Source organism: Choristoneura fumiferana, chromosome 21 (genome assembly GCF_025370935.1).
Source record: "Choristoneura fumiferana chromosome 21, NRCan_CFum_1, whole genome shotgun sequence".
Taxonomy (NCBI): Eukaryota; Metazoa; Arthropoda; class Insecta; order Lepidoptera; family Tortricidae; genus Choristoneura; species Choristoneura fumiferana.
In genome coordinates this window covers 12,158,098-12,180,756 of record NC_133492.1, presented here as the reverse complement: position 1 = coordinate 12,180,756, position 22,659 = coordinate 12,158,098, and the positions used below count along the sequence as shown (strand labels likewise).

General features: G+C 36.5%; 1 protein-coding gene across 3 annotated transcripts in view; it reads right to left on the bottom strand.

Annotated features, from left to right (window-relative positions):
* LOC141440044 (voltage-dependent calcium channel subunit alpha-2/delta-4-like) overlaps window positions 1-22,659 on the bottom strand; it is a 57,709-nt gene extending 35,050 nt beyond the window's left edge. For 2 of the 3 annotated variants that reach the window (XM_074104506.1, XM_074104505.1), the window contains exons 1-18: window positions 22,067-22,659; window positions 15,086-15,347; window positions 14,433-14,610; window positions 13,341-13,472; window positions 12,039-12,214; window positions 11,237-11,362; window positions 10,332-10,561; window positions 8,353-8,482; window positions 7,779-7,871; window positions 7,060-7,200; window positions 6,229-6,321; window positions 6,120-6,143; window positions 5,014-5,040; window positions 4,331-4,411; window positions 2,689-2,763; window positions 2,003-2,110; window positions 774-1,036; window positions 30-193 (exon numbers count right to left, since the gene is read on the bottom strand). In XM_074104506.1, coding sequence (XP_073960607.1) covers window positions 30-193; window positions 774-1,036; window positions 2,003-2,110; window positions 2,689-2,763; window positions 4,331-4,411; window positions 5,014-5,040; window positions 6,120-6,143; window positions 6,229-6,321; window positions 7,060-7,200; window positions 7,779-7,871; window positions 8,353-8,482; window positions 10,332-10,561; window positions 11,237-11,362; window positions 12,039-12,214; window positions 13,341-13,472; window positions 14,433-14,610; window positions 15,086-15,347; window positions 22,067-22,320 — 2,557 coding nt within the window. In that variant the 5' untranslated portion in view covers window positions 22,321-22,659. The remainder of the gene's footprint in view (window positions 1-29; window positions 194-773; window positions 1,037-2,002; window positions 2,111-2,688; window positions 2,764-4,330; window positions 4,412-5,013; window positions 5,041-6,119; window positions 6,144-6,228; window positions 6,322-7,059; window positions 7,201-7,778; window positions 7,872-8,352; window positions 8,483-10,331; window positions 10,562-11,236; window positions 11,363-12,038; window positions 12,215-13,340; window positions 13,473-14,432; window positions 14,611-15,085; window positions 15,348-22,066) is intronic. The other variant, XM_074104507.1, reaches the window with a different exon arrangement.

The window sequence follows — 22,659 nt, the reverse complement described above, 5'->3', positions numbered from 1 at the left end:
AAAATTAAAAGAATAATAATCATACTAACATTGATAGGTTTTTCCCAATTCGGATGATTCTTGTGGAATTGGAGAAAAAAAGTGCTCAAGCATTTTCATGGCGAAATTGTACTCATTCTGCCTTCGACGGACGAACTCCAACAGTCGTTCTTCAGGGGTGCTGAACTCCTTATGTACGTAACGGCAATACAACCTAGAATAAAAAAAAATATAATTATTATCCCCTCTTAATACAGCAGTACCTATCAAATTTCCAGTCGTTCTAGGTCTCTGTACATTATCTACAATAGTATCTATCTAGTTTCTGCTGGATTGAATTTAAACCACCACAAGAAAAATCTCTCTAAGCAGATGTTATGCTTGGTGTCAATAGCCAGCACAAACAGCAAAGCACGTTCGCAGGTGTGAATAGGTTTCCCTAGGATTTACCTTCTCCATAATAAAGCTCGTGGTAAATTTCAAATGTTATTTCATGCATAAATTGTCCCATGTCCCAACCCATGATCCTTTGCTTTTTCTTTTCAAACTTTCGAACTTTTAATGGTCAGACAGTGACAAAATACTATTGGTATAAAGATATCTTTGACCGCGACGTACCTACGGATAAAATTACTTCCAGTACCCTAGGTAATACTTTGAATGCAGGTGTAATTCAATAAAGCTACCTACTACCACAAATCAACTAATTTTATATCACCGACAAATTTTGCCAGAACTGGGTGTACCTATCTACCTTACTTTACTTATGATCAGGACCTTATACTTATACATACCAATCTGGATGGACGACAAAGTCGGGGTCCTTAAACGCTTCCAAGGCCTCTTCTGCCATTTTTTGAGTGAACTTGGTAGCCACTGGTACAGCCTGCAAGCGCCGCCGCCTCGGCAGCACAACAACTACAGTGTAATGGTTTAACACCCGTCGCCAGGTATACTCCCGCTCCTCGATGATCGCTCGCATGCCCCCTTCGTAAATGTACTTGCCCAAGAGGGTTTCGGTGCCTTTCGGGTGGTCGATTATTACCCTGTTCCGGAACTAATGTAAGATGATTAGGAAGATAGACTGCCAAATTAAATTTACCACCAAATGGGATCTAATTAGTCCCTCAGTTAGATCAGTGTTCCGCAAACTTTTTGTGTTCAAGGTTACATCTAGGAAAACGAAAATTTTTGGAGGTACATACACAATAATCAATAATACAATAATCAGTTTTTAAGTAATATTAATCAACATTTATTATTGCTCATACATATTTATTACCGATAAATATAAATTTTTGAGGCACACCAACTAATGGCCACTTGGCCACGGTACACCAGAGTGCTTCGGCACACACTGCGGAACACTGAGTTAGATTATCAGAACAAATTGGGACAGGAAATTTATCTTTTTAAGCAACGTGAAAAATTATATTATGAGTAGCACAAAAGTTAGCGTAAGATGAAGAAAAAAAGTTGGTTATATATGAGTCGGACTCGCGTACCGAGGGTTCCTAACAAATTTGTAAGAGCCCCTCTCCTAAGCAAAGTGTATGCAGTGTGGAGTCATTTCAGATGATATAGACAAACAAACAAAAAGTTAACATTTTCAGACCAATAGGAATACGTTGTGCTATCAGAGCTACCTTTGTAACAAATTTCAAATATATTTATTTATTATATGATAGCTGGAAGTAGGATAGATTTTGGAACCCCAGCAATTTGATTGGAAACTAGAAGTTTGATTTTTTCACTGCTCCAAGGGTTCCGTTTTTGCCAAATGTGGTACTTACGGATCCTAAAAATCAGAAAATTCTTAATTATTTAGCTTTCGTGTGCAAAAAGTAACAAAATTTTAATCCCATTTGTGTTAGCCTTAGATTTCGTACGTATGTGCCTAAATATTTTAAAGGGTTAAAGAACAACAGTTAACTTTACAACATAGGATAAGCGATTGGGGATAGACTCTTGATCAACAGGTTAATTTGTAGATACAGAACAAGTAAGTGACTATATTGCTCACGTTAAACCATTTCGGCGGATATTTCCGCGGCAGGTGGTTTTCAGCGGCTTGCTCCAGTTCAAGGAAATCTACTGTCCGATATCCTGGCTTCAAAATGTTACCGTTGAACTGTCAATAAGAAAAACTATAATTATTAGGAGTACTTATTTATTACGTCCCCACTGATGGGCACAGGTGTCCTCTTAGGGCCTCTGCTAAGTCGCACGGGTGCAGCACGCGGAAGCGGCGTGCTTTTTTCATATCATCTAATCCATATTATCTGCGTGAGACGGCTCTATGCTCCAATGAAACTTGTTGAAACAGCACACAGCGCGGGCGCCAAGCATGACTTAGCGAAGGCCCTTAGAATAAGGTTTTGGCTATGGCTATAGGTGCCTCGTTGGTCCAAAGTAGATTGGGATCTTCACACAAACCAATAGAATTGCTTAGTGCGTGCATGCAGGTTCTCACTGAAACACTCATGGTAAATTTGAAGTCAATCTGACTATTAGAAAAATTAACTTGCAAGATTTGACCCAAAATAATAAACAGGTCAAGTTAAATAAAAGATTATAAAAACGCAGATGTGCGAGCTCGGGTTTGATCCCACGATACTCTGCTTGAGCTCACTAGGCTGCTACAACTTTCATTTATTATGTTTCCAATTTCTAAACATTCCACAAAATTGTTCAATTGTGCATACATACGGTGGGCTTTAAATTTTCATGGAGCACAATGCTGCCCCTGTGATCGACGATAAATAATATTCCACCAGCTCCCACCTGAAATTAAAAAAAGGGAAATTTAAATTTTGAAAAAAAAAATTGTGACCAACACGCCAACAGATTTCAGGTACAGATTTCTAGTTATAAGGGTTTTTTAGCTTTTTGCCATTCACACACCCTTCACAGTACAAGTTACCTTTGTTTGTTAGTTAGTTACTTTTGTTTTCGTCAGTCAAACAAATCTCAACATGCCATTTCGAAGGCTCTCAACTATGTGGTGTGTTGACGTAGGGCATGCGATTGGTATGGCGTAATCCTTAACTTTACTAATATTATAAATGCGAAAGTAAAAACTCTGTCTATCGGTCTGTCCGATTAATCGATTTAGATGAAATTTGACATCTGGGAAGGTCATAAGATAGTTTTATCCCGAAAAATGCATAGTTTTATCGGGATAGTGGTAAAAAATTCTCCTATGGTAAGTATACAAGATTATTTAAAAAAAAACATTCATTCTGGTTTAATTTTATTTAAGAGCAGTCTTGTCTAGTAAAGCTCCTTGGCAGACGAAATGGTAGGCAAAAAGCTAGTCAAGAAGTCTGTAATAGTACCTATCCACCTACACAGCGTAATTTTCTGATAAGAAAATTACAAGAACTACAAGTTGCTGAAATATGGTGATTATGTTTTATTTGTATTCTTTACCACGTAGGTAAAGGTTAATACAAAAATCATGGCAGCAAACGTGATATTTTCGATACCAATTCGACTGATAATGGAGAAAATACTAACGATATAGCGATAAAAGTTATCAAAAACAAATGACTGCTATTATCTATGCAAAAAATGTTTTATTGAATTTTGATACGAATTGAATTCACAAATAACAAGGTTATGTTGCAAAGTTCAAAGTCATTGTTAAGGATATCAGTCTTACCTTAAGGGTGTTTCCTGGGTAAAAAAATATGTATTAAGTATCCTATTAAAAGATGTCGCCGACTAGGTAAAGCATACTATCCGGCCACTATCGTAGTCGGCGACTAGTCGGTAAAGCTGACTATCCGGCCACTATCGTAGTCGGCGACTAGTCGGTAAAGCAGACTATCCTGCCACTATCGTAGTCGGCGACTAGTCTGTAAAGCATACTATCCGGCCACTATCGTAGTCGGCGACTAGTCGGTAAAGCTGACTATCCGGCCACTATCGTAGTCGGCGACTAGTCGGTAAAGCAGACTATCCTGCCACTATCGTAGTCGGCGACTAGTCTGTAAAGCAAACTATCCGGCCACTATCGTAGTCGCCTACTAGTCAAGCAGACTATCTGACCACTATCGTTAGCCACTGGCTTTTGAAGTCAAAAACAATACTTAAGCTAATTACAGATAGAAAGTCTTATCTTTCCGGAAGTGGGGAAGCAATATCAATAAATCAAAAAAAACCCTCACGTGGACTGCAAAGTGTTTATTATCTACTTACCTACTTCATCGTGAGGATTCTGATAAATTTACATGCAATTTGTGCAATAGTAAAGTAAATCAATGAGCTCTTCATTTCAAGTAGGTAGGTAGCTAGGTAGGTACTATTTCATTTACTATTAACCTACCTCTTAGTTTCAAATACGTACCCGATAGAAAGGTAGAACTAGTTTCATATGATCTATGGGTATATCAACTCCAGCTACTCCTAATAGACGATTGACAGGGTACTGAAAAAAAAACATTATCCTATTAATATTATAAATGTGAAAGTTTGTGAGTGAGTGAGTGAGTGAGTATGTTTGTTACTTCTTCACGCTGAAACGGCTGGACGGATTTGGATGAAATTTGGCAGAAAGTTAGTTTATAACCTTGATTAAAACTTAGGATACTTTTTATGCCGATATTCCAACGGGACAGGGATAAAATCTCTAAATAACAACCGCTGGGCTTAAAGTCATGAAATTTGGTATGTAGGTAGCTGGACTTCTGAAATAACACATAGGCTAATTTTTAATTTGGCATGGGTGTTTTAATTTAACGTCAATGAAAACCACGGTGTCATTTTAGGGAATTCCCACGAGAATTTAATAAAATTCTGGAATTTCAATTCAACTGCTGTACTTAATGATTTACGCGTGCGAAACCGCGGGTAAACGCTAGTATAAGACGCACAAGTGGCTCAGAATCATTGCAACGACACTTTTAAATAATGTTCAGGTGATTTCGGTATCAAAGAAGTTGAACTGTCATCTCTACCCTTTATATTTTTTTAAAGATTCTTTGACTGCCTAGTCAAAAGTAAATGTAAAAGATAGAGTTGATATCTTACCGTCCGTGTAGAGGTCCTTGCTTTTTCCTTAAAAAACAAAAAGTTTATCAGTAACTTAAGTTTTAAGCATTAAAACGTCGTCAGCAAAAACTTTTCTGTAAGCAATGTGTAATAAAATATTGAGCCAGTATTTTCGGATAAGTACAACTTCAGGACTTTTAAGAAACGAGCCTACTCCTTTCTCAAAAGGCCGACAACGCATCCGTAACTCAGCTTATGTTATGGACGTCCATGGGCGGTGGTGATTGCTTTACAGGTGACCCGCCTGTTCGTTTGCTCCAATCATCCAAAAAAAAATTGCACAATTACACGCCCAGGATAGGGTTCTGTAGCCATTACGAAAAATCTAATAATATTTTTCTAAGGATTTCGTATTGTGTAATTGAATCTTCCAAGTTTAAGTATATTTCATACCTTAGGCTGCTATTTACTCTTAAATTACTAATAACTCTCAGGCAAACTTAGCCGCTATCATTTTCCTTGTAAATTGATATACCTATTTTGGGGTTGCAACGACCATTTTTCTGTTCAGTGATCTGTTTGTGAAATATTCAACTTTTTAGTGCAAATTTTCATTGAAATCGAGCCTCTAAAATCTAAACTGTTGGGTGGCAAAATTTGAAAAAATTCAGAATGGTATAAAATATACCTACCTAAACTTGGATAGGTCCAACGATACCTACCCCACACTATTTTCTACTTTTAAATATATATTTTTTTACTTTCTTTAATTGTTCTTTTTGTCGGCGTGACTGATATGTATATTCATGTCAAATTACAGCTTTCTAGTCCTAAAGGTCTTTGAGCTTACCCGCGGACAGACAGACAGACAGACAGACGCACAGACATGGCGAAATTATAAGGGTTCATAGTTCACTACGGAACCCTAAAAAGCTGCCGTAGGGGAGATTTTTTTCTTTAAATTGTAACGATATGGGTGTCGAATAAACGACAGATTTTATGAGTAAGTATATTTACCAGAGACATTATTGATCAATCGTTGTTGTGATTAGTTTTATTGTAACTACGTATCGTTTGTGCCCAAAACATAAATAAATAAAGGCTAGTTGTAAATAAATACGCAATTGATGTGGAAAAATGCTTACTTCTTGCAAGTGTTTGGTCACGTTCTGAAAACAATATTTGTGATTAACAAAATTTTAGTAATCAAAACTATTAATCATTATTATCATTAAAATTAAATGTGAATCATACTTCCTGGGTTGTATTTTCGAATACTGGCACTGAGACACTGATTTGAAGTCGATAGTTGACATCTACGCCTTCATAATATTGGCCGTGCTGATCCTGAAATCGTTTAAAGACAATATTAATATTAAAAATAGTATAAACCTCACCAACTTGAAGCAAAAGTTGAAAAAACTCCAACCTTGTTATTTCAAAGTTCAATTGCTCAAATACCTAAGTCTGAACTAGTTCCCGATTTTTACCACAAAAGAAATTTAACTATCACGTAAAAAAATCACATTGAAAGAAAGAAAGAAGACATTTATTTACTAACACAGAAGACACTCATATACAGCAAAATTTACACAAATAAACCAAAAAAAATGAAACGCACATTGAAATCATTCATCCATTTTGAGGTATTACACTACCTAATATTACATTAAGTATTTTTTTGTGATCATGTTGTTGCATTGTGTGTTTCAAATAAATCTTTCATTCATTAATTCATTACTACGTGCAGTGGCGTGACGTGACTCTAGCGGCCCGCAAAGAGATTTCATACAAATTTCCCGCCCTCGGCCGGCAATGCGACCATCTTTTGTTTCAACGCGAGCTGCGGCACGGCGCGCGCCCGCCGTCAGCACCACCGCCTGCAACCGCCGCGCCAGCCGCCACACATCACGGCGACGAGACTAGCGTCCCGCGAGCTTCATTTCTTGTACTTTTTATTTTATTTCATGTCATGTTTGAGAAAAGCACTATACAAGCCTCGGCTGGAACGCGGGGTTGCCGGCCTCTACAGTAATGTACTATTATATCACTTTAAATCAGGACTATGAACCAGAAACGACTTACGAGATTGATTTCATGCATATAATCTTTATAAAGTTGAGAGCTATTCAAAAGTTTAGCTTTATTACGTCTTAGTTGTATATAACGATATTTCTGTTCCTCATTCTCTTTCTGGGTCCAGTAATGTTCACTTCTTCTCGGGTCCTAGAAAGCAAGAATACCATAGTTTTCAAAATAATGGCATAAAGAAACGTTAATTTGACCAAACACTGTTGCTTTTTGTAAAAATTCGTTATCAGAACCATATGGAAAACTTGAGTGCTTCGATTTCATGAGAAATGGTCCAGACGACACCAAAGTTGTACCTACTATTGGATAAAAAAACAACGTCCAGATCTTTGGTTTACACTGTAGTATTATGTAGTGACAATGTTACGTAGATTTAGAGCGCTGGAGTCCTTACTAATCATATTTTAGCTGTACTTCAAAACAAAAAAATATAAACTTCTGAAGATTAGAATATTATTCAATCCTTCTTCTTCCAATCTTTTGATCTCACAAGTGTGAATTACCATTCAGGACTGATCTGGTACAGATTTCTCAACATAAGATTACCATTTAAGCCTGCAGTAAAGGTATTCTTTAGGTGCTTATAAGTACCAACAAAAACGGCGGCGATTAAAAACAAGTTGCAATTTCATTCAAATTACCAACATTGAGGTGGCAACTACAACCTACAAATAAACAGTAAGTAGTAAAGTTGACGAAGAAGAATCTCATACCTCAACATGAGCATACACATCACTGAAGACTCGAAGACGCTCCTTTCTCTGAATAACTAAAGGGCGCTCCAGCACTCGCAACAACCGTAGCACCTGAAACATAATTATGAATTTGTTATACCATCAGTAGAATACCTACGTTAGTACATAAATTTGGGAAACTAGTCTGCCAAGTATTATATATATTTGCAGCGTTAATGTAGATTTCATCTTGAGGACGTGTACAATTAATGTTATAAAAGGCGAAAAATATATAACTAATATTAGGACAATGATGATTAAGTATAATATTGTTACCAACAGAACAGCTGGTGGAGGTGCAACACGAATAAACTTGACAAAATAGTGATAGTGAGAAAGATGATGGTAATGAAAATTTTGTGTCAGAAACCAATCTATTCGGTGACGTCAGTGTGAGTAACCAGCACCTCAAAGCAGCCACCTCAGATGAAACGGAGCTAGGCGCTGTACTGTGGAATCCGAATACGTTGCATAATCTCACCACGAACAATGTTAACAAATTGATGACGATAACGATGATGGTGATGATGATGATGCTAAATTAGCTACGGACCTGATCGGTGACGTCAGCGTGAGTAACAAGCTCCGCAAAATAGCCGTCGGTGGTGCAAGAGAGCTGATCGCTGTACTGACGGGTTCCATCGCGTAAACCGTTCACGTCGTGCAACCAGATTATGAACAACCTTAAAAAACGGGACTTTTAAGAATAAATAGCAGTCTTACCAACCCTTACATCGACTTCAATATTATCGTCCTCATTTGACTTGCCGTGCCGTGGCCTATCACTCGATCAGTAAACCGAATATTAATCACGTGAATCAATGTCATAGTTAATTCCTTAATTAAAAATGACCTTACGAGTATCTCTTTGAGGGTTTGCGCTGCTGTGTTTGGTTTGCCTGTCTATCTATTCTTGTGATCGAATTTACTGCGCTGATATCTACAAAAGTGTTAATCTATGTTTTCATAATAAATGTCATTACACTGCATGCGTTTCAGTGCAATTTGATAACAATGATAAAAAACGATTCATCAGACTAGTCATTTCCTCGTCATCACAGAATTATTTTATCGGCACTGGGAATTTACGGGCAATAAAGCTACAAATATCCATGCCTTACCGGGGTTTAGAGTAGGACGGACGTATCTCCTCGCGTGTGTGTCGTAAATGGCGATCAAGGGACCTAATGTGAGATGTGAGAGTGGGTAGGAGCGCGCTCTGTTGCAAACTACGAACTCTGGACTCCAGAGGGCCCTACCCCGAAGTTAGAAAATCGAAGTTCGTGTCGTACCGTCCCTCTCGCTCTCGTATTAAATAGTATAAGTGTCAGAGGGACAGAACGACCTGAACTTCGATTTTCGAATTTCATAGTAGCCCTTACAGCGTTGCAGTGTGGGAGGCAAAGGGAAACCACCAAACTATTTTCTCAAGAAAGTAGTCATGAAAGTTCACAACTGATTCTCATTCAACGACCATGACTAGGTATTCCGTCATGAGTAGCGACTTAAAAGATGATACCTACAAATACTATATTTTTAAAATTACAACCTACTCAGGGAAATTAAACTGTAGAAACTGTTACCTGAATCTGTCTAAGAAGTGCACTTTAGAAGTTAACTTTTTGATCTTGTTAATACTGATTTTCAATTGTCAATTGCGTTTGTTCCTTTATTATGTTTATTATCTTATTATGCTTTATTTTTGTGTTTCTTGTGCTTCAGTTTCTACGGTTTTTTAACCGACTTCAAAAAAAGGAGGAGGTTATCTATTCGGTTGTATTTTTTGTAGTAAGCTCTAAATTATGGTGTCACTATACTCTATTTGTTCTAACATGGTTCAAATGACACATGATGATTATGTAACTTTGTGAGGCGGTAACAATTTTCTTAATTTTTTCAACAGAGCTAATATAATGCTTAAAAAAGTGAAATCACATTAAAACTACTGATTGTTCGAATATTTGAACTCAAATTCGCTAACAAATTGTTAAGTTACTGCATAGAGGCACTGTGTCATATTAACTTACTTTCTTTAGTGAACGCCTTTACAATGCTGTTTCAATAGGCCGCAATTGCGAGGGTTATAGGAAAAAATAAAAGCGACAAGATAAACGAATTTATTACTATTAATTTGCAAAGTTCGTCAGAAGTGTCGGAAACTGACACTGCAAGTGTTGAATATCTAAATTATATTTTAAAGTTCAAACAAGACTTTCAGTTATACCAACAAATAATGCTATTGCCACTTTTAGCACTGGGCACATGCAAAAGTATCGTTAGTTTGCGTAACAGTGGGAGGGGCTCTAGTTACGTCAGTTTGGCATCTGTCATTTGAATCATGTTAGAAAAAATAGAATCAATAAATGTTTTTTATTTATTTCTTTCTTCTTTTTACACATAGGGTACCTTCTATTGCATAGATCCTTACGAATACAATTTTTCATTGAGCCCTAGCTAGCACGGCAGCGATCTGTCATCTCTGTCTGCAGCATCTTAGCGCTTCTGATTAAATCAATTACTATTACCTCCTACCTGACAGTGCCTTCAGGGTCCAGCTTTTTCATCAATTCGGTCAGGTTTTCATTCAGTGTGTCAGTGATCAGAACAATGGCTTGCTGGCACGGCGGGCGGCGATCAGACCGTGTTCGTTGTTCTTTCATCATTTTCACGCTATGCATCAAAACAACCGTCATGTTCGTCGCGTTTTTGTACGACTGGTACTTCATTGAGTTTATAATGGCTGCTGAATTTATATGGTTGGCCTGCAAACAATAGTGCTTTACTTTCATAATTTTACTGAAATAAAGTTATTTCTTTTTTTTTGCTTCTGATTGAGTTAAAAAATAAGTTAATTATGATTCTTAATAAATAACAATAATAATAATAAATGTTTATTTCTGACCGTAAAGATCCATAATATGTTAGTAGCCGTTGACTCATATCTAAATTAGTAACACTTACTGACTAACAACGAAAACATGTTTTTTTTTAAATAAATAATTATTACCTTCTGTAAAATTTTAAAACAATACAATACAGTACAATAACTCTTTATTGCACACCAACACAGTAAGCAGTAGGTACAGAAAACACCCTTTATAATGGACAGAAGTAAGGAATAAATTAATAATACTATTTCGATGATTATTATTTTAATTTGACTTGATTTGGACGGGTTTCCATTAATTATACCAAATTTTTCGAGAGGTTTCGAGTACGTTTTCGCCTCCACAACTTCCAACAAAACGTTTTAAAGTCAAATGGATGATGAAATGATTAAATATCATTCAATAACCATTGTTATAAAGTATAGGTATGTCATCATCTCAGCCTATAATACGTTCCACTTCCACTGCTGACGAACCTCCTCTCAGAATGAGAGGACTTGGGTCGTAGTTCCCACGCGGGCCCAGTGTCCAGTATGAAAGGATACTGACCGGTATGAGCATGTCCTTGAAGCAAGAGATAACCGGTTTGACGGTGACGTTGAATCGCAACACGTTGACGTGGTCATCGTCAGTAAGCGCGCTGAGAAGAGCCAGAGTGAACTGCTCTGCTATCACCTTTTTGTAGGGAAAAGGAATTAAAGATGAATAATTATTGTTTTGTATGTAAGATGTGATGATTGGGGGGTTGTCTGCAGGCGAGAAATAAATAGGCCCGACTATCACTTCTTAACTTTATAAAGTATATTCCATTGGTTCAGCGTGAGTAACCAACTCTGTATGTAATAATTAATAAAGCACAGAAAGATCTGTTCCAAGAAATCATGTCACCAATTTTAGTGCCAAGAAAAATTGCAGTTATAAATTTAATTAAAAAAACTCATACTCTGATCGGAAATCGAATCCGATCATACTGAAGAAAAATACTCACATTCCAGTTTCTGTTTCTGTCTGCCAGTAATCAATACCTACTTGAAAGATAAATTTGACCCACTTCGGTCGGTCGCCACGTCCGTTTGACTTGAAATTTGGAATCCACTTGTAAGTCGAATGACAATTCAAGTACAGTCACAGAATAACTACCAGAATGTACTATTAGTAGTACCATGGTACAGTTAACAAAAAGTACCTACCTACAATTGGCAAAATAAAGAAACAGAACTAAACTAAACTCGAAACTCGAAGTTCGTGTCGTGCGGTCAACTGCGGTCCCTCTCGCTCTCGTATTAAATATTATAAGTGTCAGAGGGACCGCACGACACGAACTTCGAGTTTCGGAGTAGCCCTTCAGCACCTTATTGGAGGAGTTGTACATGGATCCCGAGCCATCGAGCATAATGAGGACATCGCGCGGCGCGCCTCCGGCACTCACGTACCACGGCCGCAATCGGCAGTCGTACACGCCTGTCGCACTCTCGTCGTCCGACTCTTCATCTAGTGACAACTTGAACATACTCTCCCAGGATGCGGCTGGAATTTATTTTTCTTTAGAAACGGAATTTTCTTTCTTTAGGGAAAACATCGCCTTGCGTGTCATCTTTGTGGCCTTAGATTAAGTCTCAAATGGTGACTATAGTCTGGTACAGTCAACTACAAAGTGATCGACGACCAAAGTTAAAAAAAATTACACACGGTTTCATTTACTTAACTTTAAGGGGTCCATATTAGCTCGCATACTTTGACGACCGGATGGCCAAGTGGTTAGAGAACCTGACTACGAAGCTTGAGGTCCTGGGTTCGATTCCCGGCCGGGGCAGATATTTGTGTGAAAACACGAATGTTTGTTCTCGGGTCTTGGATGTTTAATATGTATTTAAGTATGTACCTATTTATCTACATATATAAGTATGTTTATCCGTTGCCTAGTCTCTATAGTACAAGCTTTGATTAGTTTGGGACTAGGTCAATTGGTGTCAAGTGTCCTATGATATTTGATATTTATTTATCTATACTTATTTAAAGTCCGAATGTAATGTTTGTCAGAACGATCGTTTGTCATAATTATTTTTTCTCTGAATCCAATAATTGTTCAGCATTATTATAAAACTAACCTAACCTAACCTATAATATTATATTAACCTATATTATTACAATATTCTATAGGATGACCATTTAAAAATTTGAGAAAACTTTTAGGCTTCAGTGTAAAAAAATATGACAAACGATGATTCGGACAAAAGTTACAGTACGACCAACGAAGAGTATGAGAACTTTGGCGCTCCCAACGTTAAGATCAGGCTTAATTTTTTTTGTAACTTTGCCCATATCTTTGTAATTGGCTGTACATAAAACCAGTCTAGAAGTAAGAATATTGATAGATAAGTTGTATCTATAAAGATTGATAAGAAGCAAGTTGCAATACATTGCGAGGCCATAAAGCTTATGAAATTGAAGTGGTCAATCGAGCGCCGTAATTTAATGTAACTTACACGATTTTTCTTGCATCTACTAATTTGGAAAGGTCTTTGAAATAAGTAGACTACTCAAAGTCAATAAGAGTCAATTGTTTCCAATTCATTGATGGTACTTAATTGGAACAATACGTGCAAATTCTGATCCTCGTGTTCATTTAATCCGGTTATAGTTAGGGACATACCTGGAAAGTGCCTTAAGAACCCTTTTGCGCTGCAAAAATATTGAAATCCCAGCGAGGCATCTTTGCGATAGTTTTCACGAAATACAGTATCTAGGGCTTCCGACCAGTACATGTCTTGTAGTACACGTTTGTCTGAAACAAAACAGAAATCTGTGTTCACTTGATCTAGTAGGGTCAATAAATCTGTGTTCACTTGATCTAGTAGGTTCAATAAACTTTTTAGTGTTGTTATTCTGTTCTTTAACTCAGAAGACATCAGTGATACACTTTGTCAGAAAAATGTTTATACTAATTAATTAGCACGCTTAGGAGATGAGCCATGAAGGAATTGCCTTAAAACTGTCACAACTCACAGCTGGTCCTGTGCTGCTGCAGCTCTGGTTACAGGGGCTATGGCACATGCTGAGCTGAGTCCTTTTGGCATCACGCTACAGCGCAATCTCTCTTATTTTTCACTCTTCTTCTAAATTATATTTTTACTAATGGTAATGATATTTATGTTTTTACTCTGTTTTTGTTGTGATGTAGTGTGTTTTTTATGTCAATAAATGTTGTTCGTGAGTTTGAACTCCTGAGTAACTTTTAGTGAATTTGAACCCCATAAAATCATACTTTTAATAGGTAACTCAGAAAACGTTACCTTGGCAACGGTGTTTTCAGTAGTTTCCTGTCAACCGTTATTTATTACAGTAGCGACTCGTCCCGGATTCACAAAGGTATCTATAACGTATGTTGCTTGATTTCCGTTAACTTTGACAAACGGATGTTCATTTATTAACTGCACCACCTGGTTTACACCTAATTAACTTTTTAGAACAAATAACCGTTTTGGGGAAGAAAAGACCTCGAGTGGCGACCACGAATCGGAAGAAGAAGCGTTGGCTGGCCTCCGACTAGGTCGACTGACGACATCGTAAACCGGTGGATGCAAGTGGTGAGCTGTCGTTCATTGTGGTGTTCTAAGTGGGAGCACTTTGTTCAACAGTGGACGTCTTCCGGCTGATGATGAATTAACTTTTTGGCCAAATCGAAAAATTATAGATATAAAAAAAAATCCTTTCAAATGGTTGCTATGTTTATTTTTACACCTACCACAGTCAAAAACCTCGGCAGCAACATGTACACTGCTTAATTCTAAAGACACGTCAGCATCAAAATGTGAACTGTGCTGCACTGGGATGTAGCTCTGCGACCGACACTTCAGGAGTATTACCTTGTACCAATCGATACTTTGTGGCCTCTTGGGAAACAGTTTTGGTATCTGCAGTTTCTGGAAATAAAAATATATTTACTTAGTTGAGGTTAATTTCTCATTTTTCTCTTTTAAGTCGCTATATTCTATAACAGAGTGGTCATGGTCGTCGGTTGAAGAAGAGTAGTGAACCTCAATGACGACTTTATTGGGAATAGTGTGGTGGTTCCTCTTGCTTTCCACACCGCAGAGCTGGAGTCCGGAGCTCGTAGTTGGCGATAGTGAGCGCCGTTGCCCACTCACACATCAGATGCCAAGCCCGCTGTTTGTCCCCCGTCATATAAAAAAAGGCCTTTTCCGACACCTACGGCAATACGGACCTATCTTCCATCTTACTCTGAAATCTGACACGGCCCACGCTGAAATAGAGAAGTTTCAACGCACTCAGTCAACGACTTAGTTTAAGGTTGATGCTAATCATGTCTTTAGAACTATTTGGGCGTTTAAATAATCCCTGGCTGTTATGATAGATGACTAAAAGGGAGCAACTTACATAACTATAGTGGAACTGGTAACCCTTCGGTGCCCATTTACTGCTCTGCAGCTCTTCCGCTTTCCTCATTATGTTTTCTGCTGCCTCTGCCCGTGTCTCCAAGAGTTCAGTGAACGCAGCAGCAGCCTTGTCTGCTATAGCGGCTCCATCCCGTACTACACTTTTAACGTTTACGAATCCGTTTAAGAGTTCCTTCCGACGCACGACGAATTCTTCGGTGGTGTGAAGCTTGCTTGCTATAGTATTTGCCCATCCTTGTATTCTACAAATTGTACAATTGGTTCAGCTATTTTGTACATTGGACGGCAATTTAATTTTGCCAATTCCGAAACGTGTTCAAAGTCAAAATATATCTTTATTCAATTTAGACTATAGCAAATACTTGAACGTTAAAAAATCTACCAACGGCTCGAAAAAACCTCCGTTCAGAAGAACCCGACTAGAAACTCAACGACCTGTATTTTTTTTCAAACCATGCAATGTTATTTAATTTAAATGACTTATATCACAACTATAACTACAACGAGTACAACTACATTTTTAACACAGTAGATACACTATTTAAAATAAGACATCGTCAGTTCGGATGGGAATAATTTCCAATCATCACTGTCCACAACATAAGCATTAAGTAATTTTATAATAGGTACGCCTTAGATATCATTGTGAGGTCATACTTTAGAGGTCATATATTTTTCTTGCCTTTAGACGCTGTTATTGTTCATCCACATAGGTACCATCAGCCAAATAAGTGGTCTATCAATTTTTAAACAAGTTCCTATCAAATGAATATGTCGCTAAAGTAGAACTTACAAGTTGAGAGACACGTCTATTGGCATTATTGTTTTATGACATGCAAACGATTATCAGCTTTAGGACGGTAGACCACATATATTGCTGATGGTACTGTAACATTATTACCCATGCCTTATTAGAAATGAATAAAAGCACTGAAGTAAGTAACGCACGTAATTAACGCTACCTAACACCTCAATAATTGGCCGAAAGTTATGTGATCGTCTAGTTTTAAGTATTAAGGACCCTCTGATACGTTGTGTAAATTTTACTTATGTCGCAAAATAAGAAAATGCTTATTTTCAAATAGTTAAGGTTATAAGATAAATTATGTTATGTAATTTCGTTAGAGTAACAAAGTCAAGTAGGTGATATGAATAATCAATCGCCGCCGCTGTCTGCTTCCTCACCGAATAACGTCGCACCTAGGAAAATACCCGAGCACAAGGGGACCCTTTAGAGTAAGACCTTTAGGTCGTATGGGGAATCCTAATCGATTAGAAAATCTAGGCCTCCCAGCACACCTCAATAGCCTAGTCCCACACATAGATCGTTAGAAGGCCCCTGCCCCGATCATGTGCCCAACAAAGCCTTAGGAACAATCCTAACCCCCTAAAAATATCTTCTTTCAAACCGTCACACTAAGTACATTTCAAAAATTAGATTCATTCGTCGCCTTTAACGTGAAGGGGGGGGGGATACTATCTCTTGTCGGCCGCCCACCTCGGTTTCGTCAGCTCCTTGGAGGCCGTCACCGAGGCTCGTCCGGACAAGAGCTTTACACGTCACCGTCTCTGAATCGAGCCGTAGACGACGTGTATATTGACCCAAGTGTATATAATGATTCAAAATTATGATAATATAAGTAAATAAATAAAACATAAAAAACACGCATCCAATTATTCTTATTCAATAAACTTAATTCATTAAACGCGGCTCTGCTTTTGACTTTATGTCAAACACGTCGAAAAACGAAAACAGTCAAACGAATAACCAAATAAAACTATGCCTAGAACCTTAGGAAACCTGTACTGAAGGAATTGTGAAATATCCAACCGTCCGCTTCTACTAACTATAATTTATATCTTAATCATTCAGAAAATACTACAAAATAAATTGATCACCTTTCCTATAAATATAGCTACAAATCTAGAACTACTATTCAATCGCTCGCCCCTACTATTTGTATAACAAAAGTACCTTAATCAATTAAGTAAATTAAATATTGCGTTATAATTAATTAAGTTTTGGTTACAAGTGAGTAATTGGTTAATTTTAGATTCAATAGTTTCAATAAAGTACCTAAAACTAAATAATAATAATAAAAAAGTCAACTCGGATTTCAGTTTATAACACTAATAATAATTGTCTCAAAAAATTATATCTAAAACTTAGCTGCCGATAATATTATCGTCCCGATTAACGTCGAGTCTCAGCTACTGCGAGATCGAGATATCTCGACCTGCCTCACGAACAAAGAGTCTAGTCCACAAACCACACTTAATACTAAACACTACACTATACACAATTTGATTATAAGTCCACGTATTCATACGATCGAAATCGGGATTCGCTCTCGTATATTTTATCGTTTTATTTTATTAAACGAATAAACAAATACACTAACTTTTATACTATGAATTAATTTTAACACATCTGTAAGTAAGAACACCGTAGCGTCTCGCGTCCCGAAATTCACTAACTTTCAAACTTCCTTCCAAAACAAAGCTCTCCTTGGCCTATCCCTACTATCAAACTTATAATAAAAAAAACAATGCATTCGAATTCCGAGAATGTTCTACAAACTCCCATAAATCTATATCTTTATTAGTCTACTTGAGCAAAAATTAACACGGCCGGTCTCACGCACTCGAACGCATAAATCGTTGACACTTGAAAACGAAATTCTAGGACCTCTTAGAACACTTGTAGGCGATGTAATAAATTTAAGTTCTTTATGATGTTTGAATTTTTTTAATTCGTCAACAACGCAAATAAATTTATTATTATATATAGGAACCTAATAAATAGATACATAATATTGTTACCAAGCTTCTATAAGCGTTGGTTACAGAACGCCCCTAAGATGACAAAGTATTTTGCATTTGAAGAATGTAAAATATTGAGGAATCTTGAATAGGATTTCGCAAAATACTTAATGTACTCATACACGCTTGATTATTTATTTTTACGTTTATATTTAATAGTGACGCAGTAATATCTATCTGAACCCAATCTCTGCATACATACAAATTAACTTGGATATTTATAACCTTTAAGTCTTCTTAATAACCAAGGACATACATACATACTTGATACCTTCAACAATGACATACATACATACCGAAATTATTCAAACCAATGACATACATACATACCGAAATCATTCAAAATAACGACATAATACATATATTTATTTCTCAGAACTCATGACAACTCACAATATCTACTATGGTATAACTTCTGTTGTTCCCTTTCCGATTGAAAAAAAAAAATAATGGAGCTAACCTGCGTCCTTGTAAAAATCACAAAAGTTCTGGGTCAACGATCTACCTTTTCCGTCTGACATCCAGTCTCCATTTTTAATTTTATTGCTAACCTTATACTGTTACTTACGACCCCAATGTAGGCAGAAAAGTCATTTTCAAAATCATCATCATCCTTCCAGTTTCCTAAGAATAACCACGAGCCTTTGTATTATTGGTTTAAGGGCTAACAAAACGAAATGATTTCCATTTTAAAATTAACTTCAGAACAAGTAAATCCTCTAGCCTTCGCTCCGCAGACTATCATCACCAATATCAGTTCATTTTAAACTTCGAAATTGTACTTATTAAAGTCTAGCACTTAATCCATATTACAACGTGGCGTAACTTTGAAAAAAAAAAATACCAACTTTATATTCGCCTGCCTAGTAAGTACGCCCCGTATTCTATCGATTCTAATGATACGATTTTCATTTATCCTATAATCATAAACTAAATCCTGGGCCTTTGTAATGATACAACAAAATGTACACGGGAATCGAACCCGTACTTAGGATTTTATATGTTTAATTAGTAGTTACACACGTGGCTATCTACAATTACAAAAAATTACATACGGGAATCGAACCCGTAGTTAGGATTTTATGTACCTAATACAGACACGTGATTAGGATAGCTTACAATGACAACAAATATACACGGGAATCGAACCCGCGAATGAGATTGATCGACAAACTAACCTCCACCCTAATCAACAAGTAGGCGTTTAACTAACTGGGCAGAACTGTACGTGCCCCTAAAATTAGCTTAACTACAAACTTCCAAAAAAAAAACAAATTGCAGGATTCGAACCCACAGGCAGTATAAAACTACAGTTACACACGAACTTAATTCTAATGCTATTGTTAACTTAAATTAGTGTCTACTAAACCCTTTTCTCATAAACACTAAACCAAATTATCGCAGGGATCGAACCTACGTGTTTAAGATTATTAAAGTGATCTTATAGATAACCCATTAATTTACATATTAGTCTAACAGTTATTCCTTAAAGAAATGCCAGTATGTCGTGACAAATCCATATGGTTATTATGGGATTCGAACCCACAACCAAGCAGAACTATGCTTACAACTATCACACCAGATGGTAGAGTAGTTTAAAAATTCTTATACGAAATCTTATAAGTAGATATTTTCTAATACAAAAAAAAAATCTTATAAGGAAAACTAACATGTAGTAACCCGAATTCTTTAAATAAGTATTTGAACTAAAATAATTCAAATTTTATTGACTTATATCCTGGTCACGGCACCAATATGTAACATTATTACCCAGGCCTTATTAGAAATGAATAAAAGCACTGAAGTAAGTAACGCACGTAATTAAAGCTACCTAACACCTCAATAATTGGCCGAAAGTTATGTGATCGTCTAGTTTTAAGTATTAAGGACCCTCTGATACGTTGTGTAAATTTTACTTATGTCGCAAAATAAGAAAATGCTTATTTTCAAATAGTTAAGGTTATAAGATAAATTATGTTATGTAATTTCGTTAGAGTAACAAAGTCAAGTAGGTGATATGAATAATCAGTCGCCGCCGCTGTCTGCTTCCTCACCGAATAACGTCGCACCTAGGAAAAATACCCGAGCACAAGGGGACCCTTTAGAGTAAGACCTTTAGGTCGTATGGGGGAATCCTAATCGATTAGAAAATCTAGGCCTCCCAGCACACCTCAATAGCCTAGTCCCACACATAGATCGTTAGAAGGCCCCTGCCCCGATCATGTGCCCAACAAAGCCTTAGGAACAATCCTAACCCCCTAAAAATATCTTCTTTCAAACCGTCACACTAAGTATATTTCAAAAATTAGATTCATTCGTCGCCTTTAACGTGAAGGGGGGGGGGATACTATCTCTTGTCGGCCGCCCACCTCGGTTTCGTCAGCTCCTTGGAGGCCGTCACCGAGGCTCGTCCGGACAAGAGCTTTACACGTCACCGTCTCTGAATCGAGCCGTAGACGACGTGTATATTGACCCAAGTGTATATAATGATCCAAAGTTATGATAATATAAGTAAATAAATAAAACATAAAAAACACGCATCCAATTATTCTTATTCAATAAACTTAATTCATTAAACGCGGCTCTGCTTTTGACTTTATGTCAAACACGTCGAAAAACGAAAACAGTCAAACGAATAACCAAATAAAACTATGCCTAGAACCTTAGGAAACCTGTACTGAAGGAATTGTCGGCTTCTACTAACTATAATTTATATCTTAATCATTCAGAAAATACTACAAAATAAATTGATCACCTTTCCTATAAATATAGCTACAAATCTAGAACTACTATTCAATCGCTCGCCCCTACTATTTGTATAACAAAAGTACCTTAATCAATTAAGTAAATTAAATATTGCGTTATAATTAATTAAGTTTTGGTTACAAGTGAGTAATTGGTTAATTTTAGATTCAATAGTTTCAATAAAGTACCTAAAACTAAATAATAATAAAAAAAAAGTCAACTCGGATTTCAGTTTATAACACTAATAATGTCTGTCTCAAAAATTATATCTAAAACTTAGCTGCCGATAATATTATCATCCCAATTAACGTCGAGTCTCAGCTACTGCGAGATCGAGATATCTCGACCTGCCACAGGAACAAAGAGTCTAGTCCACAAACCACACTTAATATTAAACACTACACTATACACAATTTGATTATAAGTCCACGTATTCATACGATCGAAATCGGGATTCGCTCTCGTATATTTTATCGTTTTATTTTATTAAACGAATAAACAAATACACTAACTTTTATACTATGAATTAATTTTAACACATCTGTAAGTAAGAACACCGTAGCGTCTCGCGTCCCGAAATTCACTAACTTTCAAACTTCCTTCCAAAACAAAGCTCTCCTTGGCCTATCCCTACTATCAAATTTATAATAAAAAAAACAATGCATTCGAATTCTGAGAATGTTCTACAAACTCCCATAAATCTATATCTTTATTAGTCTACTTGAGCAAAAATTAACACGGCCGGTCTCACGCACTCGAACGCATAAATCGTTGACACTTGAAAACAAAATTCTAGGACCTCTTAGAACACTTGTAGGCGATGTAATAAATTTAAGTTCTTTATGATGTTCGAATTTTTTAATTCGTCAACAACGCAAATAAATATATTATTATATTATATAGGAACCTAATATATAGATACATAATATTGTTACCAAGCTTCTATAAGCGTTGGTTACAGTACCTAAACGATACGTACACGATGCGTCCCTATCTCTTATATTTCGTTTTCTACATTTATTACCGAATAACGGCAAAATATATTTGACATTGGCAAAATCGATCCCAGACGGATGGACAGTCATATTTTATAAATATAATGTTTTCAATTTTAACAGTGTTATAGTGTGAAAACAAAAACTATCAAATGACTTCCTATGTAGGTATCTATCGATGTACGAGTAGCTGGTCATTGATCTGCGGCTAAAATTTCATACATGAAAATAGGTTTGTGCGGGTAAAATGTTCATGATTTTACTAATAAATGCCTATTTATCACAGACTTGTTTTAATTTTTTTTTTGATAGTACAGTATTATTTTGGTTTTTTAAATTATTTACTTTAAGAAAGTTTTAGTTAATGAGTTCATTTTATCTTCACAATTTCTACTTACATCTCTGGAGTTATTTTATTTTCTTCCTCGGGCTCTGGAGGCTGTATTATCTTCGTCTTCCCCATGTTAGTAACCACAAATCCAGTGAAATTTGTTTTGTTCTTACTAATGTTCAATAAATGCTGTTGATGTTTTTCCAGTTCTCGCTTAATATCTTCCGCAGACACCGTATTATTAGGAGGACTCTTATGCTCAGTTTTAACACAATTTGCATTGTGTATTATTGTAACAGCTATAAGTAATGTTATCTTCATGGCTCAGAGATGCATTATTGTTGACTAATTCAGAATCGAACCCGTACTTGCTTTAGTACCTGATACTAAACACTTCACAGTTTACATGTTCTTTATCATTTTAAAATGTCACGTACTGATACTCGTACTAACATGTACTGATTGACTCTATCGTATCCCGTTTTCGACAGTTCAGGTAATTTTAATTTAGTTTCTATTTTTATTTGCGACCAAACAAAACTGGCTATTCACAGCCACAGCCAATCAAGGCTAACTTTAGAAAAAAAAACAATATTAGCAACAAAATCACAGTTAAAAAGTCAGTACGTATCTAACACTCGGTTGCACAGGGTGTTCTGG